The sequence below is a fragment of the Aristolochia californica genome, unplaced genomic scaffold, assembly GCF_029961685.1.
Source record: "Aristolochia californica isolate CCGP_79_NKW_82.1479 unplaced genomic scaffold, dmAriCali1.0.hap1 SCAF_14, whole genome shotgun sequence".
Lineage (NCBI taxonomy): Eukaryota > Viridiplantae > Streptophyta > Magnoliopsida > Piperales > Aristolochiaceae > Aristolochia > Aristolochia californica.
Window position 1 is genome coordinate 3,549,492 of NW_027181815.1, and position 20,701 is coordinate 3,570,192.

At 38.9% G+C, this 20,701-nt stretch overlaps 2 protein-coding genes across 4 annotated transcripts; one reads left to right on the plus strand and one right to left on the minus strand.

Moving 5' to 3' along the window:
• The first annotated feature begins 77 nt into the window (after positions 1–77).
• On the plus strand, positions 78–10,290 carry LOC137950542 (transcription initiation factor TFIID subunit 15b-like). The gene is made up of 3 exons (XM_068797074.1): positions 78–323; positions 8,778–9,078; positions 9,369–10,290. The coding sequence occupies exons 1-3, from the start codon at positions 125–127 to the stop codon at positions 9,985–9,987; spliced, it is 1,119 nt and encodes a 372-aa protein (XP_068653175.1). The 5' UTR covers positions 78–124; the 3' UTR covers positions 9,988–10,290.
• A 353-nt stretch (positions 10,291–10,643) lies between these two features.
• LOC137950455 (protein tesmin/TSO1-like CXC 5) lies at positions 10,644–19,419 on the minus strand. 3 transcript variants are annotated; one of them, XM_068796929.1, is made up of 8 exons: positions 18,949–19,419; positions 18,003–18,110; positions 17,389–17,566; positions 16,044–16,400; positions 14,699–14,802; positions 14,487–14,581; positions 12,375–12,752; positions 10,644–11,073 (listed from the first exon to the last, which is right to left on the minus strand). In XM_068796929.1, the coding sequence occupies exons 1-8, from the start codon at positions 19,131–19,133 to the stop codon at positions 10,907–10,909; spliced, it is 1,572 nt and encodes a 523-aa protein (XP_068653030.1). In that variant the 5' UTR covers positions 19,134–19,419; the 3' UTR covers positions 10,644–10,906. The 3 variants fall into 3 exon arrangements, with proteins under 3 accessions (XP_068653030.1, XP_068653029.1, XP_068653031.1); XM_068796928.1 differs by having other exon boundaries at positions 10,644–11,124; XM_068796930.1 differs by lacking the exon at positions 10,644–11,073 and adding an exon at positions 11,177–11,356.
• Between the last annotated feature and the right edge of the window lie 1,282 nt (positions 19,420–20,701).

The following is a 20,701-nucleotide window of genomic DNA, read 5'->3' on the forward strand; positions in this document are numbered from 1 at the left end:
GTGAAACGTGTGAGCGTGTGACAGTGAAATAAAAATATCTCAGTTGTCAGTTTCGCAGCTCCAGCCGCGCTCCGCTAATAGGAGAGTGAGAGAGAGAGTGAGAGGACGGTCGCTGCGGAGAGACATGGGTTCGCGCGAGAGAGAACGAGACCGAGAACATCAGACTCACCAGGTGAGCAGCATGGTGGTCCGTCCGGCCGATAGTGGCGGCGGCGGCGGAGGGACAAGCGATTACGAGCCTGGCGAGGTCAGACGCGTTGATAATCACAATGACAACTCTTTCTACCCCCGTTCAGAAAGGTTCCAAGCTAATCAACCTCTAGGTTCGTTTTCTCACGCACACGAAAGTTTGAGCTTAAACCCTAGCTAGCATCTCCCATTCTATGAAATTGTTTTCGCAGTCCGGGTGTTTCAATCTTGTCGGATACGGAAATTTGTGTCTTTCCATTTCTAAATGGACTTCTATCAATAGATTCACTTGTGAGTGTTATTTTTCACTGACTGGTCTACCCGATATTAAATTGGGAAAAGTCGCAGGTGCGAGTAGTGTATCTGTCCATTCTGGATAAATAATTATCATATTCATAGATTTGTTTGTTTTTTTTTTTTAACCCTGTAAACGCTGAAAGGCTGTTGGAATTGAAAGACAAGGGTAATCATCTAATAACTATCATATTGTCATTATGCGTAGTTCACCTTATTGTAAGTTCATTTTGCAAGATCTTACCAGTATGACTACCGTTTTGATTAATTATTTATAAATAATTTTCCGTTTCATCTTATTTAAGCCATACCCAGTGAAAAAAAAGAGTATTGAACTTTACATGTGATGAGTTGGAATAATACAATAACAAAAGAAGTCGTGGGATCTCATGTGCTGAAACCGAGCAAATCAACTAAAAGAAAAAAATTGATTGGCCTGAAATATCCTTTAACCTTGCTTGGTGTAATAGGAGGTTTTTGAAAGTAAAAATTTTGATGCTATATGGAAAACATGTTTCTAATTTTAGCAAGGGCTCAATTTTTTGTTGTTGCTTCACAAAGCAAATATTTGTTCCTGCAATCTTCGTATTTATCTTATTTCATTATTGCTTTGGGATTTAATTATAAAGACTAGTTTTGACATTTTTCAAGTTATTAGCTAGAGTTAAAGTATAAGGGGCGTCCTTTAGGAAAGGCGTAGGAGTAGTCAGGGAAATTTAATCTATTTTTAGCTAGAAGAATCTTGTAAAGGAGGTGTCCACTCATCTGTGGGTCCTATGGACTTGTAGAAACTTGGAAGGACTATAATACAACACATGTCCAAGGAGGAGGTAGGATTCCCAGTTTTTTTTTGTTATTGACACTCACCACCAAAGCCCTAGCTTATCACTCAAGCAAATCCCACCATAAACAGAGCTAAAAGAGGAACTCGAGCATGAAATTTTGCAACAAGCTGAGGTTCATAACAAATTGGTATTAGAGTAGTAATGGTTATCAGGTTGCTGTTGTCAGATTGAGTTTGACAGGAGTTGGGCGTAGAGTACTGGCTAGTGGATTACAGTTTGTGGTGTTATTTTAGAGTATGTCAGGCATCCTTTGTTCTTTCTCTTTCTCCACATCAAGAAATATCAAACCCCAGTTTCTAGTTGGTGCCTACTTTGTGTTTGACTAAACTCTTGTTTGAAGAAGGATTTGTGGGCTACACAAGAAATGTCATAGGGCGTATTGCACATGCCTATGAGGTGTTCGATAAATCTGAGAGATGTCGGTTCCCAGTACTTGCTTTTTGATGGAGAGAGATTACTCTTCCTTCTTTGATGGATGGGCTTACCTCGTCTTAGATTGCTTTACTGCAAGGTTGTTAGAATTGAAGCTGATTTGATTAAATTTTAAATGGCTAATCAGGCACTTTCAGCAAGGGTACATTGGTGGATTGACCATAAGGAGACAGAAGCAGAAGTTGAATATGATTCTAATGAACTGGGGGTCAAGGACATCTGACTGAGTGGAAAAAGTAAAATGAATGATTTTGACGTCGATGATGCTCCTGACTATAGGCCTTGGGAAATGTAGTTGTGCTTGGGGGAAGCATGCTCGAAGGTCGGCACAACTCAAGTTTCTAAAATTCAAGACTGAGGACAGCTTGACAGATTGAGCCTACAAGGCTTGTTGGATTGGTTCCATCCTAGAATAACTAGCGAATTAGGAGGCTTATTGCTCAACTTTATAATCTAATACAATTTCTTAACATTTCTTAATGTGGGCCTTTTCCCACTCAACTCTCCTTCTTATGTCTGGGCTTATACATAATGGGCTTGAGATGTGAGCATAAACTCCTAACGGAGTGTACGACACACAAACTCTCAACAGAGCGCACAACACATGAACTCTCAACAAAGCGCATGACACACGACCTCCCAATGGAACACAAATTGGGCCTTGACCCACGCAAACATCCTGCTCTTATACCATTATTGGATTGAGCCTGGTTTCAATCCAAAATAACTGGCCAATTAGGAGGCCTATTGCTCCCAATACTATTTCTTAACATTTCTCAATGTGGGAATTTTCCCACTCGACAAGGCTAAACAGTTTTTTGAGTTCCACCAGACCTTAAGAGCACCAAAAAGTGTTATTGGTCTCCTTTCACTTCAAGGGAGATGCTCTACATAGATGTGACCCAATCTTGATTGTGATTTTTACTCCAAGGGAGATGCTTTACCTTGGTATAAGTAATTCTAGATGTTACCCAATCTTGATTGTGATTTTTACTTCAAGGGAGATGCTTGACCTTGGTATAAGTAATTCTAGATGTTACCCAATCTTGATTGGGATTTTGTGCACACATTGTTTGTCCATTTTGGTTTAGAGTACAAAGACTTAAATGCAACTCTAACCAAGTAGTGTTTGATAGTCGGCCTTAGGTCGACAAGACAAAAAAGGGCAACGTTAGGGTGTGTTTGTGGCTTGAAGATAGAGTTGGTCATTGATGTTTGAATTTTCAAGCTTACGATACTGTAGAAGCCATCAAGGTGTTGTGCATGCATAAAGAGCTGCACCAAGTTTTGCATTCATGAGAAGTCAGTTGCAGTTCACTCCTAGTAACAGGTGTAAGCAATTCCAGCTTTACTTGTTTGATGGTGGGGAGGAATCAAAGGAGCAAGAAGAAGCTCTTGAGGAAAATAAAGGTGTGAGAAATTGTCTTACATGCCCTAGTTAGTGTAGTGTTACCACCCACCATGACTTTGGAGGGGACCAACTTAACGTGAAAGGGTAGTGGTGTTGGTGGATTGTGGCAAGCATCACTATTTCATCAGTGGGTTTTTGGTGAAGCTCCTTTACTTGTTTTTATTTTATTTTTTTGTTTTTGTATATCTTGACATGCATAGTAATGTTGGGAGACAGGAGTAGTTGTCTTGTTCATTAAAGGTTAAAATTGGTGATTCAAGGATATAGTGTGATGTCTGATTCGTATTTACTTCCAATTGAAAGGGCTGATGTAGTTTTGGGAATGCATTGGGTTCATACTATTGGTTATGAGATGTGGTACGGTTAATGTTTAATTAAACATACCTGGTTGTGGAGTAATCGATCGGCTCCGTTGCTTGATTTTGAAAGAGAAGAAGAAGAAGAACGGAGAAGAGAGGAAAAGAAACGGGAAGAGAACATGCAGAGGTAACAACAAAGAAAGATTTTTCATTCATTCATCTAATCAATGATTCACGATTCTGTTAAAATCAATTAATAAAAGATTTTAATTTCAAAATTCAAAAACAGATAAAATCCATACTGCTAAAATCTATAACAAACTCGTAAAACCAAGAAAAATAAAAATAAATTATAAAAATCTCTAAAATGAGTAATCACCCAACCACAATGTGGTGGGTCCCGCTGCGGCTTGATGCTTCCGAGTGTACACTCGTGTGATCGGCAGCGTACTGGTGTCCCCACCATTATGTATGATGGTATTTTAGTACCATAGTGACCAATATACTATCACTATGGAGTATGACCTATTTAATCAATACTTGGACTGGGTTAGAAATCAGAATGGTTGGCTGTGTTCTTTCATCTAGGCTACTTGAAGAGTGGTGTCAAGACTTGTGTGGTGTAGCAGCGATTCAAAGGAATGGCTGGTGCATATTCCTCCTAATGTAGGTACTGCTTTGTAGGACTTTGCTGATTTTTTCGCTGCCTCCTAGGCCATTGCATGTCCACAAGATCCCTATTGTTCCAGCAGCTGTGCTAGTTAATTGTCCACCCTTTCCGTTACTCACACAGTAAAAATGCTGTGATTGAGTGCCTAGTGAAAGAGACATTGGCGGAATGGCTCATAAGACTTAATAGCAGACACCTACTTCTTGTTGGTATTGCTCATTAAGGTGAAGGATGGACTTGGCAATCTTGTTGGTTATATGCTACGAAAGATGAAGCAACACCTCACCATGGCACAAAAATCAAATGATTGAACAATATGACTGTGACCATCAACATTAGGAGTTCTAGGTTGGTGATTAGATTTACCTCTAGCTACAAATGTATTGGTAGAGCTTAGTTTTTGTGTGACACAATCAAAAGCTCTTGTACCAATTCTTTTTGTCTTCAAGATACTTGATCGAGTGTAATCTTGCTTATAAGCTTGAGCTATTGGCATAGTCGTTCATTCATCTGGTTTTCCATGTGTCTTAGCTCAAGTGGTGAATTGAAAGTGGAAAGGCACACGTAACTTTGCACATGGTGTTGTAGCCTGATAGGTCAACTCACAACTTGACCCAGTTGACCTGCTTTTGGAGGGTGAGCTGAGTCCACAGGGTTGGACTTGCCTCTAGTCTCAATTTTGGATTTAGGAGAATCAACGATGCTCTGGGGCTGAGTTAGGGTGCGTGCCACCATTATCCAACGTTGAAGGTACATGGCAAGTGCATCCAAATTGAAGTATCAGTTGAGTGTACCTGCCATCAAAAGACATGACTTGGGATATAAAAGATGATTTTTGTCTTTGCTCTCTGGATTTTGAACTTCAATGACAAGGTTTTTGTGTGTGTGAGTTGCGCAGGGAAGGGAGTAATGCTTGTTGTCAGAGGTGGTTCCGGCCCACCTCTTTTGATTAGGTTGGCTTTCCGCACTTAAACGACTAGTCTTTTAGGTTGTATTGGCAAGCCTCTTGACATGGTATCAGAGCCAGGTTCGGCACGTCCTGCCTTCGAATCCTGCGAGAAGCGGTAAGGGGCGGGGTGGGAGTTAGAGGTGGTTCCGGTCCACCTCTCTTGATTAGGTTGGCTTTCCGCACTTAAATGATTAGTCTTTTAGGTTGTATTGGCCAATCCCGCGGGATTCAAAGGCGGGACGTGCCGGACCTGGCTCTGATACCATGTCAAACGCCTAGCCAATAGGACTTCCCAAAAGGTCACCCATCCTAGTACTACTCTCGTCCAAGCTCACTTAACTTCAGAGTTCTGAGTTAGACGCCTAGCCAATACAACCCAAAAGACCGGTCTGTTAGATGCGGAAAACACAACACTTAACCAGAGTGAACGGAACCACTCTGACACCCATTGTTCCCGGGTTCGGGACCGATGCACTCCGGGATTCGAACGCAGAACGTGGTGCCTACCTCTGATACCATGTCAAGAGGTTGGCCAATACAACCTAAAAAACTAGTCGTTTAAGTGCGGAAAACCAACCTAATCAAGAGAGGTGGACCGGAACCACCTCTGACACCCACCCCGCCCCTTACCGCTCCCCTCGGGATTCGAAGGCAGGACGTGCCGGACTTGGCTCCAATACCATGTCAAACGCCTAGCCAATAGGACTTCCCAAAAGGTCACCCATCCTAGTACTACTCTCGTCCAAGCTCGCTTAACTTTAGAGTTCTGAGTTAGACGCCTAACCAATACAACCCAAAAGACTGGTATGTTAGATGCGGAAAGCACAACACTTAACCAAAGTGGACAGAACCACTCTGACACTTGTGACTTAATGTTTATTTTGGTTAAGTATTAATTTGGGATTTAAGATGTAAGGTAGTTACAACATTTTTGAATTATTCGCTAGAGGGCATCCATAGTGGAGTGCAGGGTTGCAATAAACTTGTAAAGAGGGTGTATACTCATGTGTGGGTCTTACTGAGTTGTAGACACTTGCAAGGTGTGTAATGCAATGCATGTCCAAGGGAAGATGAAGGATTGAACCTCAAAAATTGTTGCTCTCTCTCTCTCTCTCTCTATGGTTTTGACACAAACCACCAAAACCCTTCCCTCTCATGCACACAAATCCCAAAATATGAGCTTAAGCATGGAACTTCTCACCAAGCCAAGGTTTGTAACAACCTGATAAGTGTCATCCACTTGATCTGTGGTGTACGCCAGAAGAAATAAGTGTCGTTGACTCTCTTTGATTTAATGATAAATGCATTAGTATGGAAATGAGTAGCATAATAAAGTTTATCTTTCTCGTTTTTGTTTTAAATTTTGTTAAGCAACGGGATGTTATATCAGGTAAGAAGAAACAGTTCGATCCAAATTAATCTGATATTTTTTAATATGAAATGATTTTATTATCTGGTTTTCTTTGAGCACGAAATGCTTCTGGTACTCTACTGATTGTCATGAGTATGCTATCTTTGTTTATCAAATTGAGAGGTAAATGTTGGTTGTTACAGCTTTTGAAGTTGCTTGGTCTGTGGGATCTGGCTTTGTGGAAAGTATCTTGGATCACATGGTATAACCAGAGAATAATGTGTTAGCAGGGGGAGACTGTGGTTGGATATTTATGTATCATGTGTGACATCCTAGAATGTATTTCTCATGAATATGCATTTCTCTCAAGTTCTTGAGCCATGCTGGGATTTTACCTTGTGGAAGATTGAATGCCAGTGGTTGTTGTCTGGGTTTAAAGTCAACACTCTTTTGCTAATTTGCATTTGCTGGTGGATTTGGAACTCATTGACAAACTAGGGGTCTCTATAGGACATTTAAAAAGTACTGGCAAACCACCTGATCTCCAGTAGTTAAAGATAACAGTATAATGTCAACAGAGAATTACTTTGGCATGTGTATTTAAATTAAGCTAACACCAAGGGTCAGGTAATATCTCTTGAAATTTTTTGTTCTGGGGTTATGGGCTATGTGAAGATTTTTGGTAAAATGTCCTTAAGAAGTGTCCATGACTTTTTGCAAGTCTTGGCTCTTAGCCTAAATTATTGATGGGTATTGCCGTTCAATTTAAGGTTGTAAGACCTGTTTGCTGGATTCTGCCGGTTTCATATATTACTGGGAGTTGAGGAGAAGATGAGGCATGGACTTGATAAGAAAATCTCTTTGAGTTACTGTTTCCTATTTGATGAAGTGGTAGGAAGAATAGAAGATGAAGAAAGTTGAAAAATTGTGTTGTCTTTCGTCTGCATGATTGTCAGCTTCTGTTACCTTAAAATCTGTCAGTTAAACGAGTGTTCTTGTGCAAATGAATACAAGGGAAGGTCGTATGTATGAGTTGAAATTATATCTGGGAAAGGAAATCCTTGGCGCTTGACATTGTTTTTGTCTAGACTGCTATACTGGAATTTGGCTTTTCAAAAGCAAACTGAATCAGCTGGCATTATCTCATTCAAAAGAATTGTGGTTCATAGAAATTACTATTGAAGATATGGGGCATATCAGTGGTTTTGGATACCATTCCATAAAAGTGGGTTTGGATTGGATTTTTTTTTTCACCAGATTATTTCAAGAACTGGTCAGTTACTGAGTTGGGTGCATCCAAGTTCATCAGTCTCTCTACCTTCTCCATTGAAGTATTCATGTTTTGGCTTTTGCTTTAGCTTTAAGGTTTTTTGTCAAGATCTGTAAGCAAATGCCATGGGGTCATGGTGTTAGGCTTAAAATTCAGCTTAAATTTAGGAAAGCTGATGAATATCTTGATGGTATTGCTGTTCCTGGAACTCTTTTATTTTGGATGGTAATTTTTGTGACTTGCAGTTGCCAACCGTTTGGTGTGTGAGACAGAGGTGGTGTACTGGGTCTTGTCAACTCTTATGTAAATTATTGTGGTTTCTCTTAGGTTTGGGATTGAGTTATATCTTTTAATAGGTATTGAGGTGAACGTTCAGATAGGCATATTGAGCGACATTTCCTTAGGCAGAAAACACTCTAGACCCTAATAATGTGACAAGAAGGCCAGATAAAACTCTAGCTACTCCCACTGCCTTTATGACTGCCTGATCTCCAGAATCAAGATTGCTGAACGTGCAACAGGTGTATGATCATTGTAGCTCTCTTTGGCTTTCCAAGAAGCCATTGGAAATTCGTCACGTAAGATAATGGAGGTCCACAGTAACTTAATGAATCATATATGATTGGGTTGGTATTTGGAGACCTGTAAGGTATAATACTGTGTATGGGCAGTGGAAAAGTTAAGAAATTTATTTATGTAGACGACACTGAGCTTATATTGTTCTTTCACTCTGCGGAAAAGTTGGTTTCCGCATAAAACTGCTTTGTTTGCAAGTGGTGGAACATTGTTTCATGATGGGATTACTGAACTGTGTGGCCTAGCTGTTTGTAGAATCAATTTTCTATCAGACTTCTTCTGCGCCTGTAACTATCTTCTTTATTGTTTTGTGATGGGTTGGCTTTATGGAGGTAGGCCATGGATAGTCTTATGGAGGGTCTCTATCCTGACCATATGGTCATGAACAATTAGTGGGGCTGAAAAACCAACAACTTTCATGGACACTTTTTCCGCTCTTTCTCTGTATATTAATTTGTTTCTTACTCTTCAGATGGTATTGTTCCTTCCAGGATATGGGATGCGTGCAGGTTCTGTTTCACCTTTCCGTCAAAGGAAGAATGACCAATACTATGGTTCAGATTTTGATCATCCTGGTGGTCCTCGCCGTGGCCGTGGATTCAGGGGTGGAAGGGGCTCTGGACGATTTCGAGAGTTCTCACCACCATATGGTCGAGGAAGGGGTAGTAGGCCATATGGAAGGGGTTTTGATGTGCCTAGTTTTGAACCTGGGCCTTTCAGAGATGAAGGCCTCCCTAGGAACAATCCTAATGTGTCTCCAAGAGAAGGAGATTGGATATGCTCTGATCCAGCGTAAGTTTTGTACATCAAATTTGGCCTCTATGGTAACCTTTTTTCTTTTTTCTATTGAAAAACATTGGTTTCTCATTTTCTTTTTCATTTCTGATTATTTTGTTGTGATTGTTATTGGTAAATATGTGTTAGAAGTTGGTGTTTTGAGTTCTGAACTACTGTAATACTTGTGAAGTCTATTAACATGGGAAAAAAATGAGAGTCTTGAAGTCAGATATGGTGTCTTGAGTTGTGCAACTTGTAAACTTCTAGTTCTGATTGAGGTTTCCGACTGCTATTAATGTTTTCAGGTGTGGAAATCTGAACTTTGCACGGCGATCCCACTGCAACAACTGCAACAAAGTTCGGTATGGACCTGGAAGTGGACCGATTGGAAGTCCCCAGAGGAGATTCCCTGGTCCATCACCCCCTTGTGGGGCTCCACGGATTGGTGGTTCACCCATGGACCGAGGTCCTCGGAGAGACATGAATGGATATGGTTCTTCACCACCTCGTGGGTGGGGAAGAGAATTTGGAATGGGTCCACCACCAGCTAGGCATGGGGGAAGATTTCCAGACAACCATCTCCCCAGAGAGAGACCGGGGTATCATGAAGAAGATGATTTCAGAGAAAGAGGCAAGTTTGACAAGTCAATGCCTCCTGATTGGGGTTCGCCCAGAGAACGAAGGGATGACTTCTTTGACGATAGAAGAGGTTACAGTGGCAGGGGCACCCGAGGTCCAGCCCCTCTATCACCGCCTCTACCACCACCACCTACTGCTCGTGGGAATTGGAACCGTGACATAAGAGAAAGGAGCCGTTCACCGCATAGAGGTCCACTGAAGGATTACCGCCGAGACTCTTACATGGGCAGAGGACGCGATGATCGTCGGGGCATCCGTAGGGAGAGAGTAAACGACTCATTTTGATGGATAAGTTGGGTGCTGGTGTGGTTTCCCACTTTAGAGCGTCAGGCCGTCCTCTATTAATTAGGTCTCTTTTCTTAGGTCTGGCATCTTTTGCTTCGTAGTAGTAACGGCTTTTTTTTTTTTGGTAAAAACTGTATATTTGATTTTGAAATCAATGACCTCTCCATGGATAATTCATGTCCCAGGTAATTTTATGAATGTTTTAACTGGTTCTGAAAGAAGCTATAAGTAAGTATGGTCTGTACCTGTGAAAGCTAGAAAATGTAAGTTTTCTATATAAATTACCTTTGTACATCAGGTTGTTATGGGGTATCAATCTCACTCGCGAACTTGTATGAAATTTAGTATTTATCTTTGATTATTTTTTTTGTGATTATTATTGTTCTTGATAATATTGAATTGAATTAGAGGGTTTAATTCCTAACAGAAACTACTACGGATTTGGTTGATAAATACACCGGCCTAGCATACACTTGCTAGGAAATGAAATGATTTAATCGGTTAGCTCCTTTTCAGCAAATGTTCCTCCATCTAGCACAGCTCTATCAGAACGCAATTCCCGCCTCCGTTTCTCAGGCTGGAGATATACACTAGAGCACTGTCCAAACCAAATCAATCCACACCAAAATCATCCGGAGACGAGATAATATGCCAGACTACATTCTATTGATGAACACCCTCATGGGGCTTTATGAATTAAACAGACTTAAATACAAAATTGATGTGAAGAAAGGAGAAGAAAAATGGAACAGAATGAAGGAAGAGGAAAGGGCGAAGAAAAAATTGGGTCCAATCGCAGATCACTTTGCCCACGACTGGATCAGCAAATTACACTTGCTATAATTGCAGCAATGGCTGCCAGATTGGACATCAGCACAATATTACAGAGATGCACCCAAGATTCAGATACTCTACACCTCTAAGTTTCAACATTTTCTAACTTTGGTTTCAATTGTCCATTCACGACCACGTGTCCAACCTTTTGAGGCAGATTCTTGTTATTAGCCGTCGTCGTCACATTTCCAGCTAGAATCAAACCTGGTCCAGCTGAAGGTACATCTCTTGCAATTCCATTACCAAGAGGTTCTGGATGACTTACAGAGTCAGTTTTTTCAGTCAAAGAAGAATAATTTGCCACTGTTTCAGAAGGAAACAAAATAAAAAATCAGCAATCAGATCATCTGCTCAAGCACAAACAAGAAAATCAACATCAAACTTTATGAACAACGTTTTTCAAAGTCACCAAGCATTCTCTGAACCACACCGCTCTATACAGTTTCAATGGTTTCAATTTGGAAAATAGATATCAAACTCACACGTAGATAGTGCAAACAGGTATAGGACAACTGTTAACATGAGTTAGGGTGACCTGTTTCCCCGCCGATGGACATGAAACATAAAGGAAAAGGGTTGGTTAAATTTCTCAATACAGAAGAAAAGTGTTTCAAAAACAGTGCAACAAACTTTCCAGTTGCATGGATAATATTGTTGATTTCATGCTCCAACTGAAATCAAGCATCACCTGCTCATATTTGCCATGATTTTCAAAATGTTTGTAAGAAGAAGAGAACTTCTGCTAGGTATCTCCTCCTAAATAAAATCAAGATACTAACCTCTCAGAGAGCACAATTTACAATTTCACATCATACTAGTTTACATTACCCAAAAAAAAAAAAAAAACTGATTTAGAGGAAGAGACACCCAAAAGTTATCAATTGGAGAATTCTAAATGGCAGATAACAAATACAACATATGACAACAGGCAAATGTGACCTAATTGAACTCTGACAAGTCTGTAGAAAAGAAGGGTAGAGTGGCCTAGTTCTAAGGTTTCTCTTTGCAGGACCGTCCAGACATTGTGCATGTTGTGCCCAATATTGGAACAGTTGAAATGAACTCAACCAATATCTTAATCAATGTTGCCCCACAATTACTAAAGATTAGACCATAAAGATTGTTTTTTTTCAAACATCATTACAAATTCAAAGATTAGATTAATTAAGATAATTTCTTTAGACATCATAAAAATGAAAAGAAAAACAGAGATTCAGACATTTACGTTTTAAAATGCAACTTTCCGCGGAAGCCAAAAAAGCTAGTCATGTTCAAGAGCATTTTTTTAAAATATCCTGATCAAGGCCATTGATGTCATAAGCCATCAGACCATGAATGAGCTCCATTTCTATCCAGAAGGTATCCCATCAATTCAATCAACCTTTTGTTGAGGAGTCTAACTCCTCATTTGACATGAGACAATGAGCATCATATATGGCATTATAACTGCTAAATATATCTGTGGTTATACCAGCTTTTCTAAGGACCCGGCATGCAAGTCACACCCCTTATACACTTTGAAACGAATGGTTTTAAGAGATTGATCAACCTACCTTTTATTTTGCCACATGTCATGATTTTATGAAGACAATTTCGGAATTCTGTCAAGATACATTTCTCCTGTTCTGCATATATCTCTGTCACCCGCGGGCCATATGGAGTGCCTACATGGATGCCTCGACCACCACTCATGGAACAGGATGGGGAAGCCTGTCCCATAAGCACTGCATCTTTCTCGTCACACATTAATGCAAGTGTTCCAGGGGACATGGGTCTTCCTTTCAGAAAATCAGCACTATCAAAATTCAACTCATCTGTACTTGTCTTGTCAGCCTGATTAGCACTTGACCGGTCATCAACAGCTACTTTCAGAAAATCTGGTTCTTTTGAACTATCATCTCCATCTTGAGTTGAACATGAAATGGGATTTTCTGTAAGATGACACTCTGGCTAATTATCAATCATGCCACTCTTTGCAGGATATGATATCAAGCGAAAAAATAAGAGGTTGTTGCTAGTCACACTTTAGATTAGAATACCAAGGATTCATAGTGTCCATAAAACATGCTTGTTGTCAAATAGAACGAGATTGAGACGTTAACATAACTAAGATAGGTAATTTTGCTTTTTTAAGCAACCAAAGATAGAATTGCATTCGTGGAGGGAAACAAGAATTAAATTAGTTTTCACTATAATTGGAAGATATGAACTTGGAAGCCAAAGCACTGGATGAGGTGTATGAACTGGAAAGATAATTTTTATGTAGTCAACAAAGACCCAAAACAACATAAAAAAGGTCCTCACCAACTCAGTACAAACCCAAAGAGCAAAATATACAAATTATCAAGTATAAATTTATCAGATCATCAAAATCATCAGAGCCCTCTCCCAACTAATTGGTGAATGGCTACAAGAATACACACCCATTCTGCTTTATCCTTAGCTAACTCCATCCCTGGGTTGGGCCTTAAAGTTTTCATCACCACTTCCATGCCAATTCTAGTAATCCTCTACAACTTGCTGCTCCCTCAACCAACATTGACAAAAAAATTCTAACTATCATGTGTTTCTGTTGGTGCAGAAACCTTCTGAATCAACTGACCTATTCTTTATCCAAACAAAAAATAAAAAAGTCGACTGTCCTTTTCTATTTTCTTTAGTATCACTCACACTATGTTCATTTTTAGTTTGTCCTTCCTAGTTTTGTTGCAAATCCACATCAACGTTTTCATCTCATTCTCTATAGAATAGTGCACTACGGCCTTCACCTTTTTAAGCATTTGCCTATACCATAGTACCACAAATGCCAAGTACAAGTCATGCATTTTACAATGAGGAACATTCCCCTTAATGCTACCTTTCTCTTGGATGATTGAGCATAGTTAGTAGAGAGAGTCTCTCAGGAGTGAAAACTTTAATTAGCTAATGTGAAACCTTTATATACCTAGAATTATCTTTATACTTCTTGTTAAATAATAGTCCCATATAGATTAGTGAGTACAAAGATCTTGAGTTTATTAGTTGGAAAAGAGATTTCCTAAGTTGGCTAGTCATTTTGGGATAGGCCTTGGACCCAACTTCACATGGTATCAAAGCAGGTACTCATATGTGGGCTTACATCTAAAACTATCCACTTGTAGAGCCACAAAGAAGGTCTACACCTAAAATTATCCACTTTTAGAGCCACAAAAGAGAGCATACACCCAAATTATCCACTTGCAGAGCCACAAAAAGAAGGACTACACGTGAGGAGGAGTGTTAAGAAATAGTCCCACATGGATTAGTAAGTACAAAGATTTTGAGTTTATTAGTTGGAAATGAGGTTTCTTAAGTTGGCTAGTCATTTTGGGAAGGGCCTTGGACCCAACTTAATACTTCTAATTTCCTATTGATGCCATCTCTCTATTTGTCCTTCCTTAAAATAAAATATCAGCCCGACATTCTAGACCTCATAAGTAATGAGGACTTTTGAAGGTTAGTTCAACATTATACAAATCAGGTTAGCAGTACTGCATGGTAGAACTTGACATCCTTGACCAAAACAAAGGTCCATGTATCAGCCTTTTAAACATCAAGCTAATGTACTTAAATGATCACCAAATTTGAAAAGTATATGCCATATAAAATATGAAAGGAAATGATACATCAATGTTTGAAAAATATACCTGCAACTGCCTTAGCAGCCTCTCCTGCTACTACCACCAAAAGCCTGCACAACTCTTTCACATTCTGAGGTTTTACCACATCAGCTAACAATGACCTTAAAACAAGTACAGGAAAAATTGTAGATCAAATTTGATAAAACGCACATTAGCATCAAGATCAAAAAGGAAATGGAAAAGGAAAAATCAGATTAAATGTTTGAATGATTAAGCACCTATATGGGGGTTTTGAAGATCCCAGCGCAGCAGAATTAGCAACACGAGCCGCAGGAACAGAATTCATGGAAGATGAGGGTGCAGCAGTTTTCAAATGATTCCCCTGACACAACATGAAACCATGAACTCATTGGCAAATAAGCAAACAAATAACTTGCCAATTCATCAACTGAGAAGCTAGAGGGTCCACTTTTGATGGTTAATCTGTTTCCTTGCAGAACATTACTGACAAGTATTAGAGAATTTCCTACTCTTTTCATATTTCTGTTTCTACCACTATTGCGTATGTACCAACTGGTAAAGTGAAACAGCATCTTTAACTTGAGAAGCTAAAGGGAATATATCACCCACAAAAGGTAATGAAGAAAATGATAACCGATTAATGATTCAATCAGGTGCTCATAAAAATTGGGACACCGAAATAGAAAGTAGGGCTGCAAGTTTGAATGGCAGGCACAGTACAGGAATTGACAAATTGTAAGAAAACTATTTATGGAACCTTGCCTCTCATAAGAGCTCTGAGCCAGATTCATTAAAACTTCCTCAAGATCAGCTTAACAAAACTGAATTTTATTCCATTTATAAACATGGAATCATCTAAAATTTAAATTTAAGGTGTATTGGCTTTCAAAAGTTGGGATCCAGATCCAGAACTTCAGACAGGACTAGACCCCAGAAGCTTGCCTAGATATGTTAACTGGGTGATTTGCCCAGTTGAAGCACGTGTAACAAGAACTTGTTGTGAAACACTTCTTTGAACATATGATTTTCTTGATTCATTTTACTTTAAATGATTGAGCTAACTTACTAATACTTTATATGCTTTTATCATTGAGATTTGTGCTTATTTTCCTAGTCAGTTTATTATGCCCCTCTCACAATAAGCCATTACAAGTGTGTGTCTGTGACATTTGCTGCTTCCTATTGTAATGCACCAAATATTTGGTAAAATTTGTATATATATTATATAGTTTTTTTACTTTTTTTGAAATGAGGTGTATAAACTATAAATATTATATAGTTAAGATTAATTTACCTCTTTGACCATTTTTACAGAAACTTTTATGTGTATCTTGAGGTCCCAACATTTTATGAGCAAACCTTGCTTGGATCAGATAGATTCACAAACATGATATGCTCAAGCTGGTTAAACCTTTTTTATCACGTGCAAGCTCATGGCTAACTGTAGATAGCTGATACGAACCAAGGCCAAACACATCAATTTCTAGCTCCCAAAGCTTGACACAAATCCAGCTGAGGACAATTGCAGTCAGTAGTAACTACTAATGGTTAATTTCATTGGCAGAAATGGTCTTCTTCCTATATATACGAAGACAACAATACCTGAGGGAATTGAGCAAGTCTATGTAATGTTGGGTCCTTAACTGCTGCACCGAACAGAATGTCTTGGTTTTTCCTCCTCTTGCTAGCAGGAGGAGATGCATAACCAGATGTTCCAATAGCACCACTAATGGCTGCATTAGCGGCCTGATGTACATAAATAGCATGTCCGTGATCTGGATTGAATAGCGCTCGTCTCTCTTCACTGCCTTCAAAGTTCTTGCAGTCTTGACATTTACAGTTTTCAGAGCAGAGAATGTTGGCCTGGAAGCACTCGCAATACTTTTTGAGGCACCCTGATTTCTTACAGTGACATCCCTTGTTGTGCTTCCCCACCAATGGCAACTCTCCACTTTCCTCCTAGAGTTGTTCAACCAGTTAATATGCATGCCAGATAATAACCAGAAACATAACAGGGAATACAAGAAATTCAGAGACAAATAAAGAATTTTATGTTAAGAATATCAGTAAAAACTAACTGTTTCTTGGCTGTGTCAGGAAAGTAATTAAGCCCATGCAATAACCTGACAGTTGATGATGAATTCTGTCAGAGAAGTTTTCTTATTATAGTCTTAAAGAAAACCTCATGTCTGACCATGTATTACATCATTAATGACTATCAAGCAACTAATTATCTTTGCTACACCATGAGCTTACTTGTTCTCTAGAAAACTTTTATCTTTGCATCAGTTCGGCTGGTCTTTTAGTAGTAATGAGCAGTTTCCAAATGTATGTGATACATAAAAATAAAAACTAAAAAGAAAAACTTGACATACACAATAAACAAAGAAAGAAAAACATTTCTCCTTATCATAAGAATTTTTTTAGTAAATAGTGACACAAAAATAACCTGATTCATTGCCATGTAAAAATTTCATGAGAAACATTTAATTTACATTCATAGAAACCTGAAACAAAAGCACGGAGAGAAATAGCCGACCACTCACTTACACGACACACGAATAGAGTTTTAGTAGTATAAAGTGTAACGTTGTTTGAAGCCAAACATTACTTAGACATTGATTCATTTATTCAGTAAAAAAAAAAGATTTTGTCAGAATAAACAGAGAAGGAAAAGCAATCTGAAAGTCTCACTTCACAGGTTGAGTTCAACAAAAAACTGCTGCCAAAAGTCTTCAACCAAAAAGATGTCTTAAGTTAGTCAGGCCTCTTCATAATCCTATCAAAAGAGGTCATTACATACCACAATGTACCTTAGCAGTTGGTAAACATGAGATCAGAACTGATGCATACTCCAGAATCAAAACAGGATGAACTTAGCAAAGCTGCTATCTGAGCAAACTTCCGCACTAAATGGAAACTATTTTCAATCAGTTCAGACACATACCCTATTATCCCGAGAGGCGTGTGGGCTGCTACCTATCTTTGGCCTGAAGGCATTTGGATTCCGCTCCAGAGTAGCTTCAACAGCTTCCTGCCTAGCACCTTCATTCTCGACATTATTTTGACAGTTTGTACAGTTACATCCATCACAGTAAACACCCGATGCGAAACACTCACAGTACCTTACAGGTGTATGGTTGAGATGAGATTAGATACATATACTAAAGAAAAGCTAGCCTCTTCAATTAGATTACTCATTTAAAAAGAAAAAGAAAAGAGGTACGAGGCAATATAATGCACTATGGTTTAAATAGTTTGTAAAATTTACAACTACATGTGCTTAAATAATGAATGATTAATCCTTATGACCATTGTCCAGTCTCTCCCATCCACATACAGAACAGAGACCAGGCAAAGCTAGAAAATAGACCATTATGGCATCATAGAGATCAGCCCTCAACTACCACTCTATGGACCCATATAAAATGTCCACAAATTATTCCAGTGTTAAGAAGAAAGTGCACAATACAAGGATCAACACACAATATAAAACTGGCAGGTATCTATGAAGATAAAGCAGAAAACTTTCTAAGAGATAATGCATATTGAAACACTTACAACTTCAGGCACCGGGAGTGTTTGCAGTTACACTGCTTTTGTTTCTTTGGAGTATTATCCTTTATATCAAAGGGTGGACGTGATCGAGCTTGAGGGGAATCCGGCTTTCTGCAAAGAGAAATACATTGTTAGATTTGAATTTTCACTTCATACAGAAACAAATTCTCGTCAAGCACTAAACAGCAACAGATATTACCAATTCCAAGAAATTTGTAGAACTAGTTTTGAATCCCACCCAAAGGCAGACAAAACTATTCAAAGATTATAAATTCAAATTTCAAAAAACTCAAACAAGTAGAGGCCTAAGCGGTAAGCATGAACTAAATATAATACTCGTATACCCCAAAAAAAAAAAAAAAAAACAGATGTCTGCACCTCTCTTACATTCTTAAGTTGAGCTTTGGCACTCTTCCACAGGGACAGCCACCAGATTGATCACAAAGGGAAAAAATTTACACTTAGTTCGTCCAGTATTCAAGGAAAAAGTGGAAGATAATAGTATAACTAATTTTAAAAAATGACATTATATAATAATTTTATACGTCATGGCATGAATAAGGGAAACGAAAAATACAGGTCCTGATTCATATAAGGAACTTTATACTCGGCCTCTACGAGTGACTCCCGGTTAACGTCTTCTCTAATTTAAAAGACAAAAAGGAAAAGCAGAAAAGAAAACCACTCAAACAAAATCGTACCTTAAAACTCTTAAAACATCCTATACTTCCCCCCGTCTTTTGAATATTTTACATTACATCAGATGTAAGTCAAGTCACATTCGGTTCAAATAAATCCATTTCTCCGAGTCAAACATAATTAGCTAAAAGCCTCGTATATTGCCATTCAATCCATTGGGAAAAAAAACATCGAAAGGACCAGAAAACGCAGTAAGCTCGCCAAAAAAAAAAAAAAATCATAAAACAGCCAAATGAATTTTGAAACTCACACAATAGTGGACATAGACAACGACGGATGGATAGGAGACGGCTGCAGGAGCGGCGGCTCGGGGACCGACCCCGCCGGTGACACACCGCAGAAAGCCGTGAAATCCAGCTGCCGAGCTAGCTTCTTCGCAGGAAAATCCGCCGCAGAGGCCGAAGCGGAAGCCGCCGATTGAAGCCCTTGCTCCATCAATTCTTAATTCTCCCACCGCCGCCAGGAAACCCGCAAGAGAAGCACACGAATGACCAAAAAAAACTACTTTTAATCAGCGATTCACTCCTAACCCTCTCCTTATTCCCGCATCTGCTTCATCAACACCCAATAATTCGACACATGCCGGATCGGTTTACAAATCGCCGGCGCCACTCCACCGGCCAATGCCACCGGAAAACTTCCAAACCGCTGAACTCTATCCGTACAGAGAGGGAGGGAGAGAGAGATAGAGAGAGAAAGAGAGAGAGCACGATTTTGAAAGTATAAGAGAAAATTGGAAGGCGAGAGACGGTAATACAATACGCCTCTCTCCTCCCTCTCTGGTTTTGAAGTTTTGAATTGAATTCCAATTTTTTGATGGACGGATCAGGGTTTGCGACGAATCCGACGTAGGCGATGGGTTTTTTGGATCGACGGTCAAAATTCATAAACTAAAGGATAGCGCTCTCATGGCCGTCGGATTCGTGACGGATAAATAGAGAATTTTCGTGTTTTGAAGACTTGTTTATTGAAAAAGTTTGCCCGCTAAAGAGAGCATCCCTGTTTGGAAACTAGAGTGCGCTGCATGCGAACGAGTGCCGCAAAAATTCCTCCCTGGACTTTACTTCTCGCAAGTGACACCTGGACGGCGATTTCGAGTTTGAACACACGTCGGATCGGTAGACGGTCAAGATTTTCTCTCTTACATTCATTTTATCATCACTCGTCTCAGGTGAAAACGTACCATATGATTGAAACGAATCTAGCACTCTCATTACTACTGTGAGACGCATCTAAGAAGCCGTTGGTGGCCTTCCCGACGACCCAGCCATTTTTAACCATGGTATGATGACTCAACTTAGATTAGAGTCTTTTGTGTGATTGACTGACCCACCATGAGTTAGAGCTGAGTCTGACCTTTAAAGTTACATTCGATTTCGAGTAAGGTTCCGATTCCAAGTCGGATCTCGATGCATAGACGTAAGACCTTTTACTTCATTTTTTAATTTAATTCTTGAATTTTCATTTCAATTTAAAATATAGAATGAGAATAAATCAGTTTTAAGTCATTTAAATTAAAAATTACCATATTCCTATGCCAGGTACGAATTTAGATCCATTTTCCTTTTCTATAGTCATTTGATTCAAAATTGATAGATAAATAAAAAAAACAGGTGCACTTAGGTCCATATTCCTAAGTTAGGTATAGACTTAATGTTCATTTTTTATACAAATATAAGGAAAAATAATATGAACCCAAACTATATAAGTTAGATACACTCAAATTTCAGCTTAAATTTCAATTTATTCTTATTTTACATTCATTTAATTTCTCATAGATCTAGGATTAATATTTTTATTTTAAATTTTATATTTATATTATTCTTAATGATGAAATATACATGATGGTTTTTCATAAATATTAATAAGTAAATTATTTTATTGTAAATAATGTGATTCTTTTCTAGCAATCAAAATCTCCACCCCACATATTTGCTACTGCCTGCACCAAAAAAATAAAAATAAATAAATTTCTTCGTATTATCAAGGAATTTAGTGTCGGA

Coding starts and splice junctions, on each gene's coding strand:
- LOC137950542 (XM_068797074.1), top strand. CDS start 125: ATGGGTTCGCGCGAGAGAGAACGAGACCGAGAACATCAGACTCACCAG. Junction 324..8,777: donor CCAAGCTAATCAACCTCTAG/GTTCGTTTTCTC, acceptor TGTTCCTTCCAG/GATATGGGATGCGTGCAGGT. Junction 9,079..9,368: donor TGGATATGCTCTGATCCAGC/GTAAGTTTTGTA, acceptor TAATGTTTTCAG/GTGTGGAAATCTGAACTTTG.
- LOC137950455 (XM_068796928.1), bottom strand. CDS start 19,133: ATGGAGCAAGGGCTTCAATCGGCGGCTTCCGCTTCGGCCTCTGCGGCG. Junction 14,803..16,043: donor GACTTGCTCAATTCCCTCAG/GTATTGTTGTCT, acceptor ATGTTGTGTCAG/GGGAATCATTTGAAAACTGC. Junction 14,582..14,698: donor TCTTCAAAACCCCCATATAG/GTGCTTAATCAT, acceptor ACTTGTTTTAAG/GTCATTGTTAGCTGATGTGG.